Below are 20,159 nucleotides of genomic sequence, written 5' to 3'. Positions count from 1 at the left end.
ATACAACATAGAAAAACCATAGAAATACAAAACATAGAACAAAACCCTGACAACACAAAACAAACACTCCCCTGCCACACCCTGACCAAACTACAATGACAAATAACCCCTTATACTGGTCAGGACGTGACAATTTCAAATAGCTTGAAATGGTATTTTCATTTCTAAATCAATTTAATGTGATATAATAACGTTTTAGAATTTAATGTATTTTCATAATTTAGAATTCAAGTTAATTTCAATTCCCTGTTTACTTTAGCCCAATCTACATTAGCCGAAATCAGACGTTTCCCCTTACCTGGATCAAGTGGGTTAAAGGTGGGACATACTGAGCATTTCCCTAGTACTGTAATGATGACAGGAGAAGGAGGGAGGGAGCAGGAAGACGGGGGAGGAGGTGAGGGGGCCAGCCCTCTAAACACCTGCAGTCACAGACCTTCACAGCATAGGACCCTCATGAGGAGGCGATATACGGACCTATATTAGTCTCTTATTTTCAGATGGATGGGGGCAATGGGAATACGACGACAAACTGTTGAAATTATCATTCTTGATCTGAAATCTATGGGATATGTTTTATGTGGTTTGGAAATAATTCGAGAGAGACTAAGAAACTCTGTGGCTCTAGGGTTATACTTGAGTGAACGTTTAAGCATTTAAGACCTTTTCAAACGGATTTTCGTTGTTTTCGTGTGGGACTTCAGTATCTTCAATTGTTGAGCGAGACGTCCAAGGAATGTAGCGATAACATCTTATTATGTGAGTTTCGGGTCTCCTACACAAGAAAAGGAAAAAGGTAGGCTCCGTTGGCAAGTTCTCTCTAGACACTTTTTCAAAATCACAAGTATTTGTTTGTTTGTTTTAGTCAGTGTGTTGAGGGACCAATGTAATTACCAAGAACGAAGGGGTAGCCTACATCTGGAGAGAACGTCTACTCGCTCTTTCTTTTGATGTGTGAGTTCACAGGTAACTGCGATGTTATCAGGAGCCATTGATCGACGTCATGGTCATGAAATGAAGTCCTGCATATTAAGCAGTCGACACTTCATGATTCCCCCCCTCAAACAATTACAAGATGACAACATTTAGAATATAAACAGTTTCAAATGAGAAATAATTGTTTTTATAATGTTACAGGACACAAATGTATACAAGTCAAACTTGTAGGCAGAGAAAAAAAATGGGCCATGACAAAGGTTAGGTAATGTTAGGTTTATAATTGTAGAATACGTGCTTTATAAACCACAACCTGATATTTATTGCTGGGCACACATTTCCTCACTCAAGGGAACAGATTTTTATGAATGTATTTCCAGTCTATTTATGAAGTTCTATGAAGTGCTTTAAATAACTTGCTATTTAATTTCCTCCCTTTTGTAAGGTATTGTAGCAGATGCACTCTGTGGCCTACTTGTATATCTGGTTAGAAAAATAAGAGCATTCCAGGGCGCATCTGATAAGTACTCCTTTGGGGAGAGAATTTAATGGACGTTATGGACTCAGCTTTTAGTATTCATAATTTATAAACAATCCTATCCAGCAAAGTGCAGATACTACATAATGAATGCTTATATAAAAGTAAAACTGTTACCTGACAACACCCCTAAACTGTCAGAAATGAGTTTTAACATTATTTTCCAAGCAATGTATTTTCAATCATGCATGAGGCAGGAAATTCACTGTTACTGTGTGTCTCAGTACGACTGTCTAGCACAAACAGGTCTATGAATTCGGTCTCCCATGCCGTCACTCAGACACTCACATAACACAGTGGTCTCTTTCTCTCTGTCTCCCTCTCTCACACAAACGTGACAATGAATTATTATCTTTCAGACCTGTTTCTACTATGGATAGTGCCAAGACAGCGACTCGAGCCCTACTCCTCCTGTTGGGTTTCTGTGTTTGCAGTACCTCAGGCCTCCAACAGTCTGCTCCAAGGATACGCCTGTCTTTCAAAGGTGAGTCACTTGACCAGAACATAAGTCACTCAGACACGGACACTGCTCATATGTTAGCTGGCATGGCTTCCAGGACAGCTTGGTTCAGATATTTTCTATTTTGGCTTTTGTTCTTAGTGAACCTTTCAGCGATCTCAGAAAGTCTTGTGGTTTACATGCACACAATCACGTGCAGGCACGCACACATGTACATACACACGCCCAAGCACACAAACACACATATGTTTCCTCTTTTATACATATGTAAAAAGCTTATATCCTGCCTACTGGCAAAAAGTTCATGAGAGAAAACAAAAGGTGGATGTTGCCATTGAGTGGGGGGTGGAAGTGGTGGTCTCTAGTGCCCTTCATAACAGTTGAGCCCACACCCTAAGCCCTCATTAACATAGTACAACATTTGTATTTGATTTATGTTAATGATCCAATGACAACATTTAACTACAGAGATGAGAAAGATTCTCCAAAATCGATTATTCGATCTGCTTATTCAAATAACTTCTGGGTCTAAAGGAATTGTTACCATACATTTCCATGAATTGTTTACAGGGTTTAGTGTTAGATTTGTTACATTAAATAATTAAGTCATCTCCAGTAAGAAACTGCTAGCCTTTGGCTGCTAACAGCTGAGAACTGCTGGCAAACTGGCAACCACAAAAACAGTCAACAACTTCGGGAGTACAGACCCAAAGAAATAGTCTGGCAATCAGTGGCGAAAGTAATAACTGCCGAAAATGCACAGTCAAAGAGGAGAATAATTATTCTGTAAAGAAAAATATATATATTTGAAATAGAGTGATACTAAGACAAAATAAACTTGACATGGTGTGTAAATGATAACACATTAGTGCAGGAAATTAAGACATTGATTAAAATGCTGGATTTTTTTGTTTTGTTGCAAAAGCTGTGTGCATTAATGAAATAGAAGCCTGGCTCAAATAGAAGCCTGTCTCTAATAAGCTCCTGTTGTGTTCAGGGATTTAAGCAAATAAACTCCCGGGGTATTCATTGAAATGTTACGGTAGTTCAAGTACATATAAGCTTAGTTGGTTGCAATGTGATAGAATTTGTCACAGAAGTTAAGCCCACACACCAGTGTTTGCATAATGGTTGCTAATAGTAAAGGTAAGCCTGAACTGGTGGTGAACTAACCAAATGGTATTATATTTGATTGCTGGCATATTGGATTGTATCGGACTGCTGTGGATGATATTACATTTATTGTTTGCTTGCTGTAACTGTCTCTCACCCTCTTCCATCATTCACAGAGTGGTGTTGATTTCACAATGAATGCAACCAACGTGTAAAAATCTCACGAATATATTTTGTCAGTCAAATCCGTGTAAAGATCTCACTGATGTCGTTTGTTAGTTAAATCCACCCACTCACCCCTAAAACCCAATCATCTCCACTTCATTTCCAAGAATAGGTGGAAAATTGGGATTTGCTCCCCTGCTCTGTGTTTTCTGACATTCCAAAGATTGATTGTTCATTGTTTGCGACAGGGACTCTCTTTGTTCCATAAGGCGCCTGTGGAGGAGGGTTTTTGGGGAGGGACGGGGGAGGGGTGCATGTGACTCCCTCCCATGGACGTGATTTAGAGATTGGGACTGGGTGAGTGGGGCAGGAGGAGAGGAGGACCACTGAAAAGATGCCGGATCAAGATTGTAAATTATATGATCTATGATCAAGGCCTTTTGTGTTTCCTGGTTGATGGGAACTGTGTCTGAGGAAGGGACAAAAAAAAGTTTCCAGTGACCTAGGACAGGGGTGTCAAACTCATTCCATGGAGGTCCTAGTGTCTGCTAGATTTGGTTTTTTCTTTTTAATTAAGACCTAGACAACCAGGTGATGGAAGTTCCACACTAATCAGTGCCCTTCATTTATCAATTAAGTACAAGGGAAGAGGGAAACCCCGCAAACACTCGGACCCGAGTTTGACATGTGTGACCTAGAATGGCAGGTAGAAATAGAGCCAGAGAAATATGCATTTTAGGTTGTCTTCTGCATTATGGTTTAAAGCAGAATGGTTTAAAGCCTCACTTGGACTTATTTTACACTTTAAAAGGGTCAGATCAGGACATTTGTCTCAGGTCTTTCATGTCTGGACCTGGTTTACCTGAATCAAATGAGGTATGAAGATACATGAAGTGTTTTTTTATCAGATAGTGCCAACACATTGTTATGGCAATGAGGATGGGCGCGGCCAGGCACTGTGTCGGGACTCGGGGGTGTGTGTTGGCATGTTGCTAGTTTTAGCCTGTGCTGTCCTCTTTGCCCCAGTGGACGGAGCAGATGGACGTTTGCCAGAAAGGCTTGTTATCCTGTGTTTACCTTGCAGGAACAGAACCGGACCTTGCCCCACCTTTTAAGAACCATCCCGTGTCAGCCAGGAGCAGATCCGATTGCGCAGCAGCTTATTTTAGCGGCACATTGACTGCATCCTGTTAACAGTATTCAGACAAACAGTCACCTCAAAGGAAGACGGCAGAGCACTTTGATGTAAACACAGATGTCCTTACTCTGGCCAGGCTAAAACAGTACGTGCATATGCTGATGTTTGTTCACAAACCTTTGTCAAATGCCATGGGACATTCATCATGTCCCCACATGGACAAACAGGGATTTTGTATAGATTGCACGTGTTTCTACGATACTTAGTAAATACATCATAGCACATACACGATTAAAAGCTATTGTACATACAGTGGCAAGAAAAAGTATGTGAACCCTTTGGAAATACCTGGATTTCTGCATAAATTGGTCATAAAATTTGATCTGATATTCATCTAGGTCACAACAATAGACAAACACAGTGAGCTTAAACTAATAACAGACAAACAATTATGTTTTCATGTCTTTATTGAACACACGGTGTAAACATTCACAGTGCAGGGTGGGAAAAGTATGTGAACCCTTGGATTTAATAACTGGTTGACTCTCCTTTGGCAGCAATATCCTCAACCAAACGTTTTCTGTAGTTGTGGATCAGACCTGCACAATGGTCAGGAGAAATTTTGGACCATTCCTCTTTACAAAACTGTTTCAGTTCAGCAATATTTTTGGGATGTCTGGTGTGAACTGCTCTCTTGAGGTCATGCCACAGCATCTCAATCGGATTGAGGTCAGGACTCTTTCTGTTGAAGCCATTGTTGTTGATTTACTTCTGTCTTTTGGGTCTTTGTCCTGTTGCATCAACCAACCTCTGTTGAGCTTCAATTGGCGGACACATAGCCTAACATTCTCCTGCAAAATGTCTTGATAAACTTGGGAATTCATTTTTCCGTCAATGATAGCAAGCTGTCTAGGCCCTGAGGCAGCAAAGCAGCCCCAAACCATGATGCTCCCCCCACAATACTTCACAGTTGGGATGAGGTTGATGTTGGTGTGCTGTACCTTTTTTCTCCACACAGTGTTGTGTGTTCCTTCCAAACAACTCAACTGTAGTTTCATCTGTCCACAGAATATTTTGCCAGTAGCGCTGTGGAACATCCAAGTGCTCTTTTGCAAACTTCAGACATGCAGCAATGTTTTTTTGGGACAGCAGTGGCTTCTTCCGTGGTGTCCTCCCATGAACACCATTCTGTTTAGTGTTTTACGTATCATAGACTCATCAACAGAGATGTTAGCATGTTCCAGAGATTTCTGTAAGTCTTTAGCTGATACTCTAGGATTCTTCTTAACCTCATTGAGCATTCAGTGCTGAACTTTCTCCATTTATAGACAGCTTCATGACTTATCTCCCTCACTAACTTTACGCATTAGCTGTCAGAGCAGCTTACCGATCACTGCACCTGTACACAGCCCATCTGTAAATAGCCCACCCAACTGCCTCATCCCCATATTGTTATTATTTTTGCTCTTTTACACCCCAATATCTCTACTTGCACATCATCATCTGCACATCTATCACTCCAGTGTTAATGCTAAATTGTAATTATTTCACCACTGTGGCCTATTTATTGCCTTACCTCCCTAATCTTACTACATTTGCACACACTGTATATAGATTTTTCTATTGTATTATTGACTGTATGTTTGTTTATTCCATGTGTAACTCTGTTGTTTTTGTCACATTGCTTTGCTTTATCTTGGCCAGGTCACAGTTGTAAATGAGAACTTGTTCTCAACTGGTTAAATAAAGGTGAAAAAAAATAAAAATAGTCTTACCGTTGACTGATGAACATCAAGGCTTTTAGAGACACTTTTGTAACCGTTTCCAGCTTTATGCAAGTCAACAATTCTTAATCTTAGGCTTTTTCTGAGATCTCTTTTGTTTGAGGCATGGTTCAAATAAGGTAATGTGTCTTGTGAATAGCAAACTCAAATTTTGTGAGTGTTTATAGAGTGTTTATAGGGCAAGGCAGCACTAACCAACATCTCCAATCTTGTCTCATTGATTAGACTCCAGGTTAGCTGACTCCTGACTCCAATTAGCTTTTGGAGAAGCCATTAGCCTAGGGGTTCACATACTTTTTCCAACCTACACTGTGAATGTTTAAATGATGTATTCAATATTGACAAGAAAAATACAATCATTTGTGTGTTATTAGTTTAAGCACACTATGTTTCTCTATTGTGGTGACAAATTTGATGACCAATATTATGCAGAAATCCAGGTAATTCCAAAGGGTTCACATACTGTTTCTTGCCACTCTAGGTCCGTTTTATTGAACCTTAATTTAACCATTAAGGTCAAGATACTTTATTTTACAAGGGAGACCTGGCCAAGAGGGCAGCTTCAGTAAATATAGTAATTATGATCTGATACGGGGAGATGTGACGTCTCTTGTCTCTGAATGAATGAATGCATGAATGAATGAATGAATGCATGAATGAATGAATGAATGAATGAATGAATGAATGAATGAATGAATGAATGAATGAATGAATGAATGAATGAATGGGTGTATAACTCATTCATGGTGCTTTTCCATTAAGACTTACTCGCACACCAGTGTTTTATGTTCATGTAAGCTCTAGTGTTATTGTGTTTCCCTCAGGAGTGTGACACTAAAGATTTGTGGCGAGCAGAATCAACAACCTCTGCATCGTTCAAGACTGTTGCTTTGTGAGAAGGTTTTAACGTTCAGTTGGTCATTGTTATGTAAATGGTGGCTGCCTTGGCTCCAAGTCAGAGCAGGTCCACCAGAGCCATGGCCCAGTGCGACACGGGTGCCGTTCCGCATAGAAGGAAAGAGAAAATTCTGAGACTTTTGTGTAAAACACTCGGGTGGAAAAGAGAGATGGAACATGCTGGGGAAATGCGCCATCAGAGAGTGGGTCACAGAACAGACCTGGTTTAAAGGCTTTACTTAGAGTTCCTCATACCGTGTGTCCTCAGAGACCTGCATTAGCATCCATAAAGTTGCACAGTACATTCAGTCAATGCCACAAACTCAATCAGAAGCTTGGAACGCATGAAATATTGAAATCTTAAAAGCCTCTGGAATACGTCCTGAGAAGTTACATATTTAGTCAGTCGCACATTTTCTCTTGGTGTTAGTAGTCTATGTTCTGTACATGCTGCTGATAGTGCGAAATAAAGCACTTGTAGTCTTTATCAGGGAAACTGCATGGGAAAGATTCAAGGAAACTTGTAGTCGTTATCAGGGAAACTGCATGGGAAAGATTCAAGGAAACTTGTAGTCGTTATCAGGGAAACTGCATGGGAAAGATTCAAGGAAACTTGTAGTCGTTATCAGGGAAACTGAATGGGAAAGATTCAAGGAAACTTGTAGTCGTTATCAGGGAAACTGCATGGGAAAGATTCAAGGAAACTTGTAGTCGTTATCAGGGAAACTGTATGGGAAAGATTCAAGGAAACTTGTAGTTGTTATCAGGGAAACTGCATGGGAAAGATTCAAGGAAACTTGTAGTCGTTATCAGGGAAACTGTATGGGAAAGATTCAAGGCAATAAACAGAAAGAGCTCGTGGCTCCCCCTGCTGGATATTAAGATTTTACCATTCTCATCTGCCACAGAACTTATTTTGCATATGATTTACACTAACGTTGTGTCCCTGTGTGTATCTATGCATATTTGTGCATCTATGCGTCTCTCTCCTCCGCAGAGTTGTTGGACACCAGAGCAGTCCGTCCCTTCTCCTTCTCCTTCAACACCAGTGACTACCGCATCCTGCTGATGGACCAGGACCAGGGGCGTCTCTACCTGGGCAGCCGGGAGTACCTGGTGGCCCTGGACATGCACAACGTCAACAAGGAGCCCCTCATAGTAAGAACACACATAACCACAACTCCCTCAAAAAGGCCAATGAGACTGGAGGAATCTTTCCTGTGTATGCATAGCTTTATCACAGTTTAATGTGGTAGTATTTTTTTTATTTAACCAGGCAAGTCAGTTAGAACAAATCCTTATTTACAATGACGGTCTACCGGGGAACTGCCTTGGTCAGGGGCAGAATGACAGATTTTTACCTGGTCAGCTCGGGGATTCGATCCAGAAACTTTTCGGTTACTTGACCAACGCTCTAAACACTAGGCTACCTGCTGCCCCGTAGTAAAAGACTTCAAGTAAAATGATCCTGTAATGTCCGGTTTCATTTGTCCATTACAGATCCATTGGCCAACCTCTGACAAGAGAAGAGGGGAATGTCGGATGACAGGAAAAGGAGGACAGGTGAGAATGCCTTGTCTTTGTAAAAGAACCCTGGCCCCTCTACCTTACAGTATTAACTAATGATGTCCCATTTTCATGGGTCTTATTTCACAGTTTTGAAAGAGAATTTTCATACACCAACAATTGATAGCATTCCCATGTCTGTGTACACACACCAGGGTGAGTGTGCAAACTTTGTGCGTATGATAGAGCCATGGAACCGCACCCATCTGTACACCTGTGGGACTGGAGCCTACCAACCCATCTGCACCTTCATCAACAGAGGCTGGAAGGCAGAGGTGAGAGGTTCAATATGCCCAAAATCATTTTAAAAGACAATTAACTGCAGCATATCTGTGCATCTTCACGACCAGCAGCTCGGATTTCTCAAAATGGTGGTACTCAAAACTAGGGCTCAGATTTGAGCTATTTTTCACTATACATTTTGCCACTTCAAAACATTTGATCCTTATATGGCCTTTCTGGTCTCTCTCTTTCCAGGACTATGTGTTCAGGCTAGTTCCTGGATTTACGGAATCAGGGAAGGGCAAATGTTCCTACGACCCTTCTCAGGAGAACATTGGTGCTCTTATCGGTAAGCTTCACCTCACTTGTGCATACACTTAGTAGACTGCCCAAAATTGGGACAGTCTCCCCTCCCACTTTCACTGTTTCCTAACCTCTCCATCTCTTTCTCTTCCTCCTCTCTTCTCATCTGCAGATGGGAATCTGTATGCAGGGGTCCATGTAGACTTCATGGGGACAGACGCAGCCCTCTTTAGGACCATGGGGGGCAGAACAACAGTCAGGACAGAGCAGTATGACTCCAAGTGGCTCAATGGTGAGTTACTACGCCTGAAAATGACTGCCTCTTGTGAGGGTGGATTCCCAAAATGTTGCAATTTATTATCGTGGTCCTTCAAGCCAGATACGAACCAGCGACATCTGGATCCAAGAAAACATGGCAAACTGCTGCTAATGCTGCAGGTTTCTCTTTCTTTCATCACTCCGTTCCTCTCTCTCTCCGTCCGTCTCAGAACCCGTATTCATTCAGATCCAGCAGATCCCCGACAGCGCCGAGAGGAATGATGATAAACTCTACTTCTTCTTCCGGGAGAAGAGTCTGGATGCAGGGGGAGGGGCCAGCCCTAGTGTGCTGGCCAGAGTGGGACGAGTGTGTCTGGTGAGAAGGCCTTGCTCGGACCTTGCAGGGTGGCCCTGTGAAACTACGCTGTTCTGTATTCTTATTAACTCTATTACTTTAATTACTTACAGAATTATAGTCTGACTGCAACATTATGGACAACATTGTGAATGGGGGAATTGTTAAGGGTAAAAAAAAAAGTGTCTTCCAAGGAAACAGCCTTCCCTTACCTCTTCCGTCCTTTACATTCCCTCTTCCCAGAATGATGAGGGGGGTCAGAAGTCCCTGGTGAACAGATGGACCACCTTCCTGAAAGCCCGCCTGGTGTGCTCTGTGATCGGAGACGATGGGGTGGAGACCTTGTTTGACGAATTGAGTGAGACAGACCTCAGTGAAAGATTTAGTGATTTAGATAAAGATTTAGATAAAGATTTAGGGATCATTAGTTGTCTATGGAAGTGAATCTTTCATCTATTCTACAGGAAAATCATTTCTGTCTCTTTCGTCATCCTTTCAGGGGATGTTTTCATCCAGACCACGCAAGATGAACGCAACCCTGTGGTCTATGCCCTCTTCACAACTGCTGGGTAGGTCATCATTGTATCTGTCTTACATTACCTGTTATACTTAGCCTCTCTCCAATTTCCCCTCTCTCTAAAGGCCTGCCCTGTTCTCGCTCCTGCTTTTCTACTCTCATCTAGTAGCTGTTGGTTTACCTCTCTCTCCTCCCTCCTCCACTTCACTGGTTGATGCTGACTGCATTCCCCCTCTCTGTTTTCCCCTTCTTTCTCTCCCAGCTCTGTGTTCAAGGGCTCAGCAGTCTGTGTGTACTCCATGGCTGACATCCGTAACGTCTTCAATGGACCCTTCTCCCACAAACATGGTCATAACTACCAGTGGACAGCCTACACCGGCAAGATTCCTTACCCTCGCCCTGGCACAGTAGGTTCAGACCAGTTACTCACTGAAAACAATCCATATATATACATCCCATCAACTGTCGCCTCTTTCCAATAGTGAAAGGCATTGCTTACACTCTGTCTCTCTCTCTTTCTCTGTGTTACTCACTATATATAATTCTAGTGTCCAGGAGGAACATTCACCCCGGGCATTCGCACCTCTAAGGACTTCTCAGACGAGGCAGTGAACTTCATGCGAGCCCATCCCCTCATGTACCACCCTGTGTACCCTATCCACCGTCGCCCCCTGGTGGTGAGGACCGGGGTGGACTACCGCTTCACAGCCCTGGTGGTGGACCAGGTGGACGCAGTGGACGCCCGATACGAGGTGCTCTTCCTGGGCACAGGTGAGTGTCTCTCTGTCCCAGGGCAATTGGCTGACAGAAGGACTTCATTGCATGTTGGAATTTCACATTTTGTCTTTTGTCCAAATTTGACATGGTGTCATCAGACCTCTCTTGTTCCAGATCGTGGCACTGTCCAAAAGGTCATAGTTTTACCCAAGGACCCGAGCACCATGGAGGAGCTCACCCTGGAGGAAGTGGAGGTTTTCAGGGTGTGCCTATATGATTTCTCTAAATATTGTTAACATTATAGCAAAAGTCTCTAACCCCTGTCCTTGGACATTCCTTCAATGGTTACGCTTTGTTGATCCTTATGTGACACAATACATTTAATTACAGACACGTGCTGCTGTAAAAACAATGAGGATATCATCTAAAAGGGTAAGCTGAACTCTCTCTTTCTTCATCGACAGGAAACACTAGAGAGATATTGTTGATGCTGAGCTCTTGTTTTCATTCCGTCACTATAGCAACAGCTGTACGTGTCATCGGAGGCAGGGCTTACCCAGGTATCTCTGCATCGTTGTGGGGTATATGGGAGGGCCTGTTCCGACTGCTGTCTGGCACGGGACCCTTACTGCGCCTGGGACGGGGAGAGCTGCTCTGCTTTCACCCCCGCCACCAAGAGGTCAGGACCACAACACACACCAACACAACACACACCAACACAACACACACCACAACCCCTCATCTGATATTGACAAGGAAGGAGTGTCATAAAGCTTTATTAGTCTGTCTGTCTGTCTGTCTGTCTGTCTGTCTGTCTGTCTGTCTGTCTGTCTGTCTGTCTGTCTGTCTGTCTGTCTGTCTGTCTGTCTGTCTGTCTGTCTGAATAAATGTGTGAATGACTGAATTTATTTCTGTGCTTGTGAAATGTGTTGGATGAACTCTGCTCTGTCTCTCTCACTCAGGAGGAGCAGAAGACAGGATGTGAAACATGGGGATCCACTGCGACAGTGCAGAGGCTTCAATGCCAAAGGTTAGACAAAACACTTTAAAAAATATATTTTAGCAGAATTCAGTGACACAATCAAATCATGTAATAATTAAAACATTAGCAAATAACTGGCATTTAAGATAATCTCCTATCTGTCTCTCTCTCCCTCTTTCTTTCTCTCTCTCTCTCCCTCTTTCTCTCTCTCTCTTCCTCCTTCCCTCCTTCAGTGGAGAATCGTCTGAGAGAGACAGTCCAGTTTGGTGTGGAAGGGAGCAGTACCTTCCTGGAGTGTCAGCCTCGCTCTCCTCAGGCTACAGTCAAGTGGCTCTATCAGAGAGAAGGAAGGAGGAAAGCGGTAAGGAGGAAAATGCATGCATCTCGTTCTGCTCTTTGAAAAGTGACCAGTATTATTAAAATATCAAATTCATATCACATTTATAGGTTACACTTGAGCTGTTGGAGCAGTTTGCACAGGGCTTATCTCTGTTTGATTGACTAAATAAACATACGTTTATTTTTTATTTAACTAGGCAAGTCATTTAAGAACCCATTCTTATTTACAATTTATTTTACCTTTATTTAACTAGGCAAGTCATTTAAGAACCCATTCTTATTTACAATTTATTTTACCTTTATTTAACTAGGCAAGTCATTTAAGAACCCATTCTTATTTACAATTTATTTTACCTTTATTTAACTAGGCAAGTCATTTAAGAACCCATTCTTATTTACAATTTATTTTACCTTTATTTAACTAGGCAAGTCATTTAAGAACCCATTCTTATTTACAATTTATTTTACCTTTATTTAACTAGGCAAGTCATTTAAGAACCCATTCTTATTTACAATTTATTTTACCTTTATTTAACTAGGCAAGTCAGTTAAGAACAAATTCTTATTTTCAATGACGGCCTAGGAACAGTGGGTTAACTGCCTTGTTCAGGGGCAGAACGACAATTTGTATGATTTGTACCTTGTCAGCTCAGGGATTCGAACTAACGTTCTAACCACTAGGCTATCCTGCCACCTCAAATGACGGCCTACCCTGGCCAAACCCTAACCCGGACGACGCTGGGCCATTTGTGCCCTATCCTATGGGACTCCCAATCACTGCCAGTTATGATACAGCATGGAATTGAACCAGGGTCTGTAGTAATTCCTCTAGCACTGGGATGCAGTGCCTTAGACCGCTGCTCCACTCTGGAGCAGAAGTGAAGTTTTTCTTGTAGATATTAACGGTATTAATGGTCAGCCAATGTTATTTCAGTTCAAAATTATCCATAGAGAAATAGTCAATCACTTTTGAAATCCAAATGAGGCACATGTGGACCTTGTTCTCCCCCACACTGCCATAACTCTCTCTCTCTGTCCCCCTCACTGCCATAACTCTCTCTCTCTGTCCCCCTCACTACCATTACTCTCTCTCTCTCTGTCCCCCTCACTACCATAACTCTCTCTCTCCCCCACACTGCCATAACTCTCTCTCTCTGTCCCCCTCACTACCATAACTCTCTCTCTCTGTCCCCCTCACTACCATTACTCTCTCTCTCTCTGTCCCCCTCACTACCATAACTCTCTCTCTCTGTCCCCCTCACTACCATAACTCTCTCTCTCTGTCCCCCTCACTACCATAACTCTCTCTCTCTGTCCCCCTCACTACCATAACTCTCTCTCTCTGTCCCCTCACTACCATAACTCTCTCTCTCCCCCACACTGCCATAACTCTCTCTCTCTGTCCCCCTCACTACCATAACTCTCTCTCTCTGTCCCCCTCACTACCATAACTCTCTCTCTCTGTCCCCCTCACTACCATAACTCTCTCTCTCTGTCCCCCTCACTACCATAACTCTCTCTCTCTGTCCCCCTCACTACCATAACTCTCTCTCTCTGTCCCCCTCACTACCATAACTCTCTCTCTCTGTCCCCCTCACTACCATAACTCTCTCTCTCTGTCCCCCTCACTACCATAACTCTCTCTCTCTGTCCCCCTCACTACCATAACTCTCTCTCTCCCCCACACTGCCATAACTCTCTCTCTCTGTCCCCCTCACTACCATAACTCTCTCTCTCTGTCCCCCTCACTACCATAACTCTCTCTCTCTGTCCCCCACACTACCATAACTCTCTCTCTCTGTCCCCCTCACTACCATAACTCTCTCTCTCTGTCCCCCTCACTACCATAACTCTCTCTCTCTGTCCCCCTCACTACCATAACTCTCTCTCTCTGTCCCCCTCAATACCATAACTCTCTCTCTCTGTCCCCCTCAATACCATAACTCTCTCTCTCTGTCCCCCTCAATACCATAACTCTCTCTCTCCCCCACACTACCATAACTCTCTCTCTCTCTGTCCCCCTCACTACCATAACTCTCTCTCTCTCTGTCCCCCTCACTACCATAACTCTCTCTCTCTGTCCCCCTCAATACCATAACTCTCTCTCTCTGTCCCCCTCACTACCATAACTCTCTCTCTCTCTGTCCCCCCTCACTACCATAACTCTCTCTCTCCCCCACACTACCATAACTCTCTCTCTCTCCCCCTCACTACCATAACTCTCTCTCTCTGTCCCCCTCACTACCATAACTCTCTCTCTCTGTCCCCCTCACTACCATAACTCTCTCTCTGTCCCCCTCACTACCATAACTCTCTCTCTCTGTCCCCCTCACTACCATAACTCTCTCTCTCTCTGTCCCCCTCACTACCATAACTCTCTCTCTCTCTGTCCCCCCTCACTACCATAACTCTCTCTCTCTCTCTCCCCCTCACTACCATAACTCTCTCTCTCCCCCTCACTACCATAACTCTCTCTCTCTCTGTCCCCCTCACTATCATAACTCTCTCTCTCCCTCACTACCATAACTCTCTCTCCCCCTCACTACCATAACTCTCTCTCTCTCTGTCCCCCTCACTACCATCACTCTCTCTCTCCCACACTACCATAACTCTCTCTCTCTCTGTCCCCCTCACTACCATAACTCTCTCTCTCTGTCCCCCTCACTACCATAACTCTCTCTCTCTGTCCCCCTCACTACCATAACTCTCTCTCTCCCCCACACTACCATAACTCTCTCTCTCTCCCCTCACTACCATAACTCTCTCTCTCCCCCACACTACCATAACTCTCTCTCTCCCTCACTACCATAACTCTCTCTCTCTCTGTCCCCCTCACTATCATAACTCTCTCTCTCCCTCACTACCATAACTCTCTCTCCCCCCTCACTACCATAACTCTCTCTCTCTCTGTCCCCCTCACTACCATCACTCTCTCTCTCCCACACTACCATAACTCTCTCTCTCTCTGTCCCCTCACTACCATAACTCTCTCTCTCTGTCCCCCTCACTACCATAACTCTCTCTCTCCCCCACACTACCATAACTCTCTCTCTCTCCCCCTCACTACCATAACTCTCTCTCTCCCCCACACTACCATAACTCTCTCTCTCCCCCTCACTACCATAACTCTCTCTCTCTGTCCCCCTCACTACCATAACTCTCTCTCTCTCTGTCCCCCTCACTACCATAACTCTCTCTCTCCCCCACACTACCATAACTCTCTCTCTCTCCCCCTCACTACCATAACTCTCTCTCTCTGTCCCCCTCACTACCATAACTCTCTCTCTCTCTCTCCCCCTCACTACCATAACTCTCTCTCTCCCTCACTACCATAACTCTCTCTCTCCCTCACTACCATAACTCTCTCTCTCTCTGTCCCCCTCACTATCATAACTCTCTCTCTCCCTCACTACCATAACTCTCTCTCCCCCTCACTACCATAACTCTCTCTCTCTCTGTCCCCCTCACTACCATCACTCTCTCTCTCCCACACTACCATAACTCTCTCTCTCTGTCCCCCTCAATACCATAACTCTCTCTCTCTGTCCCCCTCACTACCATAACTCTCTCTCTCTGTCCCCCTCACTACCATAACTCTCTCTCTCCCCCACACTACCATAACTCTCTCTCTCTCCCCCTCACTACCATAACTCTCTCTCTCCCCCACACTACCATAACTCTCTCTCTCCCCCTCACTACCATATCTCTCTCTCTCTGTCCCCCTCACTACCATAACTCTCTCTCTCCCCCACACTACCATAACTCTCTCTCTCCCCCTCACTACCATAACTCTCTCTCTCTGTCCCCCTCACTACCATAACACTCTCTCTCTGTCCCCCTCACTACCATAACTCTCTCTCTCCCCCACACTACCATAACTCTCTCTCTCTCTCCCTCACTACCATAACTCTCTCTGTCCCCCTCACTACCATAACTCTCTCTCTCTGTCCCCCTCATTACCATAACTCTCTCTCTCTGTCCCCCTCACTACCATAACTCTCTCTCTCTGTCCCCCTCACTACCATAACTCTCTCTCTCTGTCCCCCTCACTACCATAACTCTCTCTCTCTGTCCCCCTCACTACCATAACTCTCTCTCTCTGTCCCCCTCACTACCATAACTCTCTCTCTCTGTCCCCCTCACTACCATAACTCTCTCTCTCTCTGTCTCCCTCACTACCATAACTCTCTCTCTCTGTCCCCCTCACTACCATAACTCTCTCTCTCTCTGTCCCCCTCACTACCATCACTCTCTCTCTCCCACACTACCATAACTCTCTCTGTCCCCCTCACTACCATAACTCTCTCTCTCTCTGTCCCCCTCACTACCATCACTCTCTCTCTCTGTCCCCCTCACTACCATCACTCTCTCTCTCCCACACTACCATAACTCTCTCTCTCTGTCCCCCTCACTACCATTACTCTCTCTCTCTCTGTCCCCCTCACTACCATAACTCTCTCTCTCTGTCCCCCTCACTACCATAACTCTCTCTCACCCTCACTACCATAACACTCTCTCTCTCCCTCACTACCATAACGCTCTCTCACCCTCACTACCATAACACTCTCTCTCCCCCTCACTACCATAACACTCTCTCCCCCTCACTACCATAACTCTCTCTCTCCCCCTCACTACCATAACTCTCTCTCTCCCTCACTACCATAACTCTCTCTCTCTCTGTCCCCCTCACTACCATAACACTCTCTCTCTGTCCCCCTCACTACCATAACTCTCTCTCTCTGTCCCCCTCACTACCATAACTCTCTCTCACCCTCACTACCATAACACTCTCTCTCTCTCCCTCACTACCATAACTCTCTCTCACCCTCACTACCATAACACTCTCTCTCTCCCTCACTACCATAACTCTCTCTCTCTGTCCGCCTCACTACCATAACACTCTCTCTCTGTCCCCCTCACTACCATAACACTCTCTCTCTGTCCCCCTCAATACCATAACTCTCTCTCACCCTCACTACCATAACACTCTCTCTCTGTCCCCCTCACTACCATAACTCTCTCTCTCTGTCCTCCTCACTACCATAACTCTCTCTCACCCTCACTACCATAACACTCTCTCTCTCCCTCACTACCATAACTCTCTCTCACCCTCACTACCATAACTCTCTCTCACCCTCACTACCATAACACTCTCTCTCCCCCTCACTACCATAACACTCTCTCTCCCCCTCACCACCATAACTCTCTCTCTCCCCCTCACTACCATAACTCTCTCTCTCCCTCACTACCATAACTCTCTCTCTCTCTGTCCCCCTCACTACCATAACACTCTCTCTCTGTCCCCCTCACTACCATAACTCTCTCTCTCTGTCCCCCTCACTACCATAACTCTCTCTCACCCTCACTACCATAACACTCTCTCTCTGTCCCCCTCACTACCATAACTCTCTCTCTGTCCCCCTCACTACCATAACTCTCTCTCTCCCTCACTACCATAACTCTCTCTCTCTCTGTCCCCCTCACTACCATAACACTCTCTCTCTGTCCCCCTCACTACCATAACTCTCTCTCTCTGTCCCCCTCACTACCATAACTCTCTCTCACCCTCACTACCATAACACTCTCTCTCTCTCCCTCACTACCATAACTCTCTCTCACCCTCACTACCATAACACTCTCTCTCCCCCTCACTACCATAACTCTCTCTCTCTCTGTCCCCCTCACTACCATAACACTCTCTCTCTGTCCCCCTCACTACCATAACTCTCTCTCTCTGTCCCCCTCACTACCATAACTCTCTCTCACCCTCACTACCATAACACTCTCTCTCTGTCCCCCTCACTACCATAACTCTCTCTCTCTGTCCCCCTCACTACCATAACTCTCTCTCACCCTCACTACCATAACACTCTCTCTCTCTCCCTCACTACCATAACTCTCTCTCACCCTCACTACCATAACACTCTCTCTCTGTCCCCCTCAATACCATAACTCTCTCTCACCCTCACTACCATAACACTCTCTCTCTGTCCCCCTCACTACCATAACACTCTCTCTCTGTCCCCCTCAATACCATAACTCTCTCTCACCCTCACTACCATAACACTCTCTCTCTGTCCCCCTCACTACCATAACTCTCTCTCACCCTCACTACCATAACACTCTCTCTCTCCCTCACTACCATAACTCTCTCTCTCTGTCCTCCTCACTACCATAACTCTCTCTCACCCTCACTACCATAACACTCTCTCTCCCCCTCACTACCATAACACTCTCTCTCCCCCTCACCACCATAACTCTCTCTCTCCCCCTCACTACCATAACTCTCTCTCTCCCTCACTACCATAACTCTCTCTCTCTCTGTCCCCCTCACTACCATAACTCTCTCTCACCCTCACTACCATAACACTCTCTCTCTGTCCCCCTCACTACCATAACTCTCTCTCTGTCCCCCTCACTACCATAACTCTCTCTCACCCTCACTACCATAACACTCTCTCTCTCTCCCTCACTACCATAACTCTCTCTCACCCTCACTACCATAACACTCTCTCTCCCCCTCACTACCATAACTCTCTCTCTCTGTCCCCCTCACTACCATTACTCTCTCTCTCTCTGTCCCCCTCACTACCATAACTCTCTCTCTCTGTCCCCCTCACTACCATAACTCTCTCTCACCCTCACTACCATAACACTCTCTCTCTCCCTCACTACCATAACGCTCTCTCACCCTCACTACCATAACACTCTCTCTCCCCCTCACTACCATAACACTCTCTCCCCCTCACTACCATAACTCTCTCTCCCCCCCTCACTACCATAACTCTCTCTCTAACTCACTACCATAACTCTCTCTCTCTCTCTGTCCCCCTCACTACCATAACACTCTCTCTCTGTCCCCCTCACTACCATAACTCTCTCTCTCTGTCCCCCTCACTACCATAACTCTCTCTCACCCTCACTACCATAACACTCTCTCTCTGTCCCCCTCACTACCATAACTCTCTCTCTCCCCCTCACTACCATAACTCTCTCTCACCCTCACTACCATAACACTCTCTCTCTGTCCCCCTCACTACCATAACTCTCTCTCTCTGTCCCCCTCACTACCATAACTCTCTCTCACCCTCACTACCATAACACTCTCTCTCTCTCCCTCACTACCATAACTCTCTCTCACCCTCACTACCATAACACTCTCTCTCCCCCTCACTACCATAACTCTCTCTCTCTGTCCCCCTCACTACCATAACATTCTCTCTCCCTCACTACCATAACACTCTCTCTCCCTCACTACCATAACACTCTCTCTCCCTCACTACCATAACTCTCTCTCTCCCCTCACTACCATAACTCTCTCTCTCACCCCTCAGCTCAACCGGGACAGAGAGTATCTGAAGACGCCCCACGGGATCCTTCTGAAGTCCCTCAGCCAATCGGATGCCGGGCTATACCACTGCCTGGCCACGGAGAACAACTTCAAGCACACGGTGGCCCGGGTGTTGCTGCGCATTCTGGACCGAGACATCGTGCTGGCCCTCACCTCCCCTGACAACGACCCCATGACCTCCAACAGCCCTCCCACTGGACGGGGGGGACAACATGACCCCAAGCAGCAGAGGGTCCCTCCAACCCCCCCTTTCACAGACACCCTGTCCCAGCCAGAGATCAGGCTCATCCACCAGTACTGTCAGTCCTACTGGGAGCAGCTGAGGCACAAGCAGCAACAACCCAAACGCACTTCCAGGAGACACACAGAGAGCCAGGAGCAAGAGCCTAAACGCACTTCCAGGAGACACACAGAGAGCCAGGAGCAAGAGCCTAAACGCATCAGCAGGAGACACACAGAGAACCAGGAGACCCAAGGAGGATAGAGGACTGGACTTCCAACACTAGCCAGCTAGGACA

General features: G+C 45.3%; 1 protein-coding gene across 1 annotated transcript; it reads left to right on the top strand.

Annotated features, from left to right (window-relative positions):
* The first annotated feature begins 413 nt into the window (after nucleotides 1-413).
* On the top strand, nucleotides 414-20,148 carry LOC106567247 (semaphorin-3F). The gene is made up of 18 exons (XM_014136309.2): nucleotides 414-796; nucleotides 1,834-1,958; nucleotides 8,029-8,189; nucleotides 8,532-8,594; nucleotides 8,753-8,872; nucleotides 9,075-9,168; nucleotides 9,295-9,414; nucleotides 9,611-9,756; nucleotides 9,979-10,093; nucleotides 10,235-10,304; nucleotides 10,515-10,659; nucleotides 10,801-11,023; nucleotides 11,144-11,232; nucleotides 11,360-11,401; nucleotides 11,491-11,648; nucleotides 11,932-11,999; nucleotides 12,185-12,312; nucleotides 19,625-20,148. The coding sequence occupies exons 2-18, from the start codon at nucleotides 1,847-1,849 to the stop codon at nucleotides 20,123-20,125; spliced, it is 2,355 nt and encodes a 784-aa protein (XP_013991784.1). The 5' UTR covers nucleotides 414-796; nucleotides 1,834-1,846; the 3' UTR covers nucleotides 20,126-20,148.
* Nucleotides 20,149-20,159: the final 11 nt, after the last annotated feature.

The sequence above is a fragment of the Salmo salar genome, chromosome ssa13 (genome assembly GCF_905237065.1).
Source record: "Salmo salar chromosome ssa13, Ssal_v3.1, whole genome shotgun sequence".
Lineage (NCBI taxonomy): Eukaryota > Metazoa > Chordata > Actinopteri > Salmoniformes > Salmonidae > Salmo > Salmo salar.
This window is presented reverse-complemented; position numbering and strand designations above follow the sequence as displayed.

Coding starts and splice junctions, on each gene's coding strand:
- LOC106567247 (XM_014136309.2), top strand. CDS start 1,847: ATGGATAGTGCCAAGACAGCGACTCGAGCCCTACTCCTCCTGTTGGGT. Junction 1,959..8,028: donor GATACGCCTGTCTTTCAAAG/GTGAGTCACTTG, acceptor TCTCCTCCGCAG/AGTTGTTGGACACCAGAGCA. Junction 11,402..11,490: donor TGAGGATATCATCTAAAAGG/GTAAGCTGAACT, acceptor CCGTCACTATAG/CAACAGCTGTACGTGTCATC.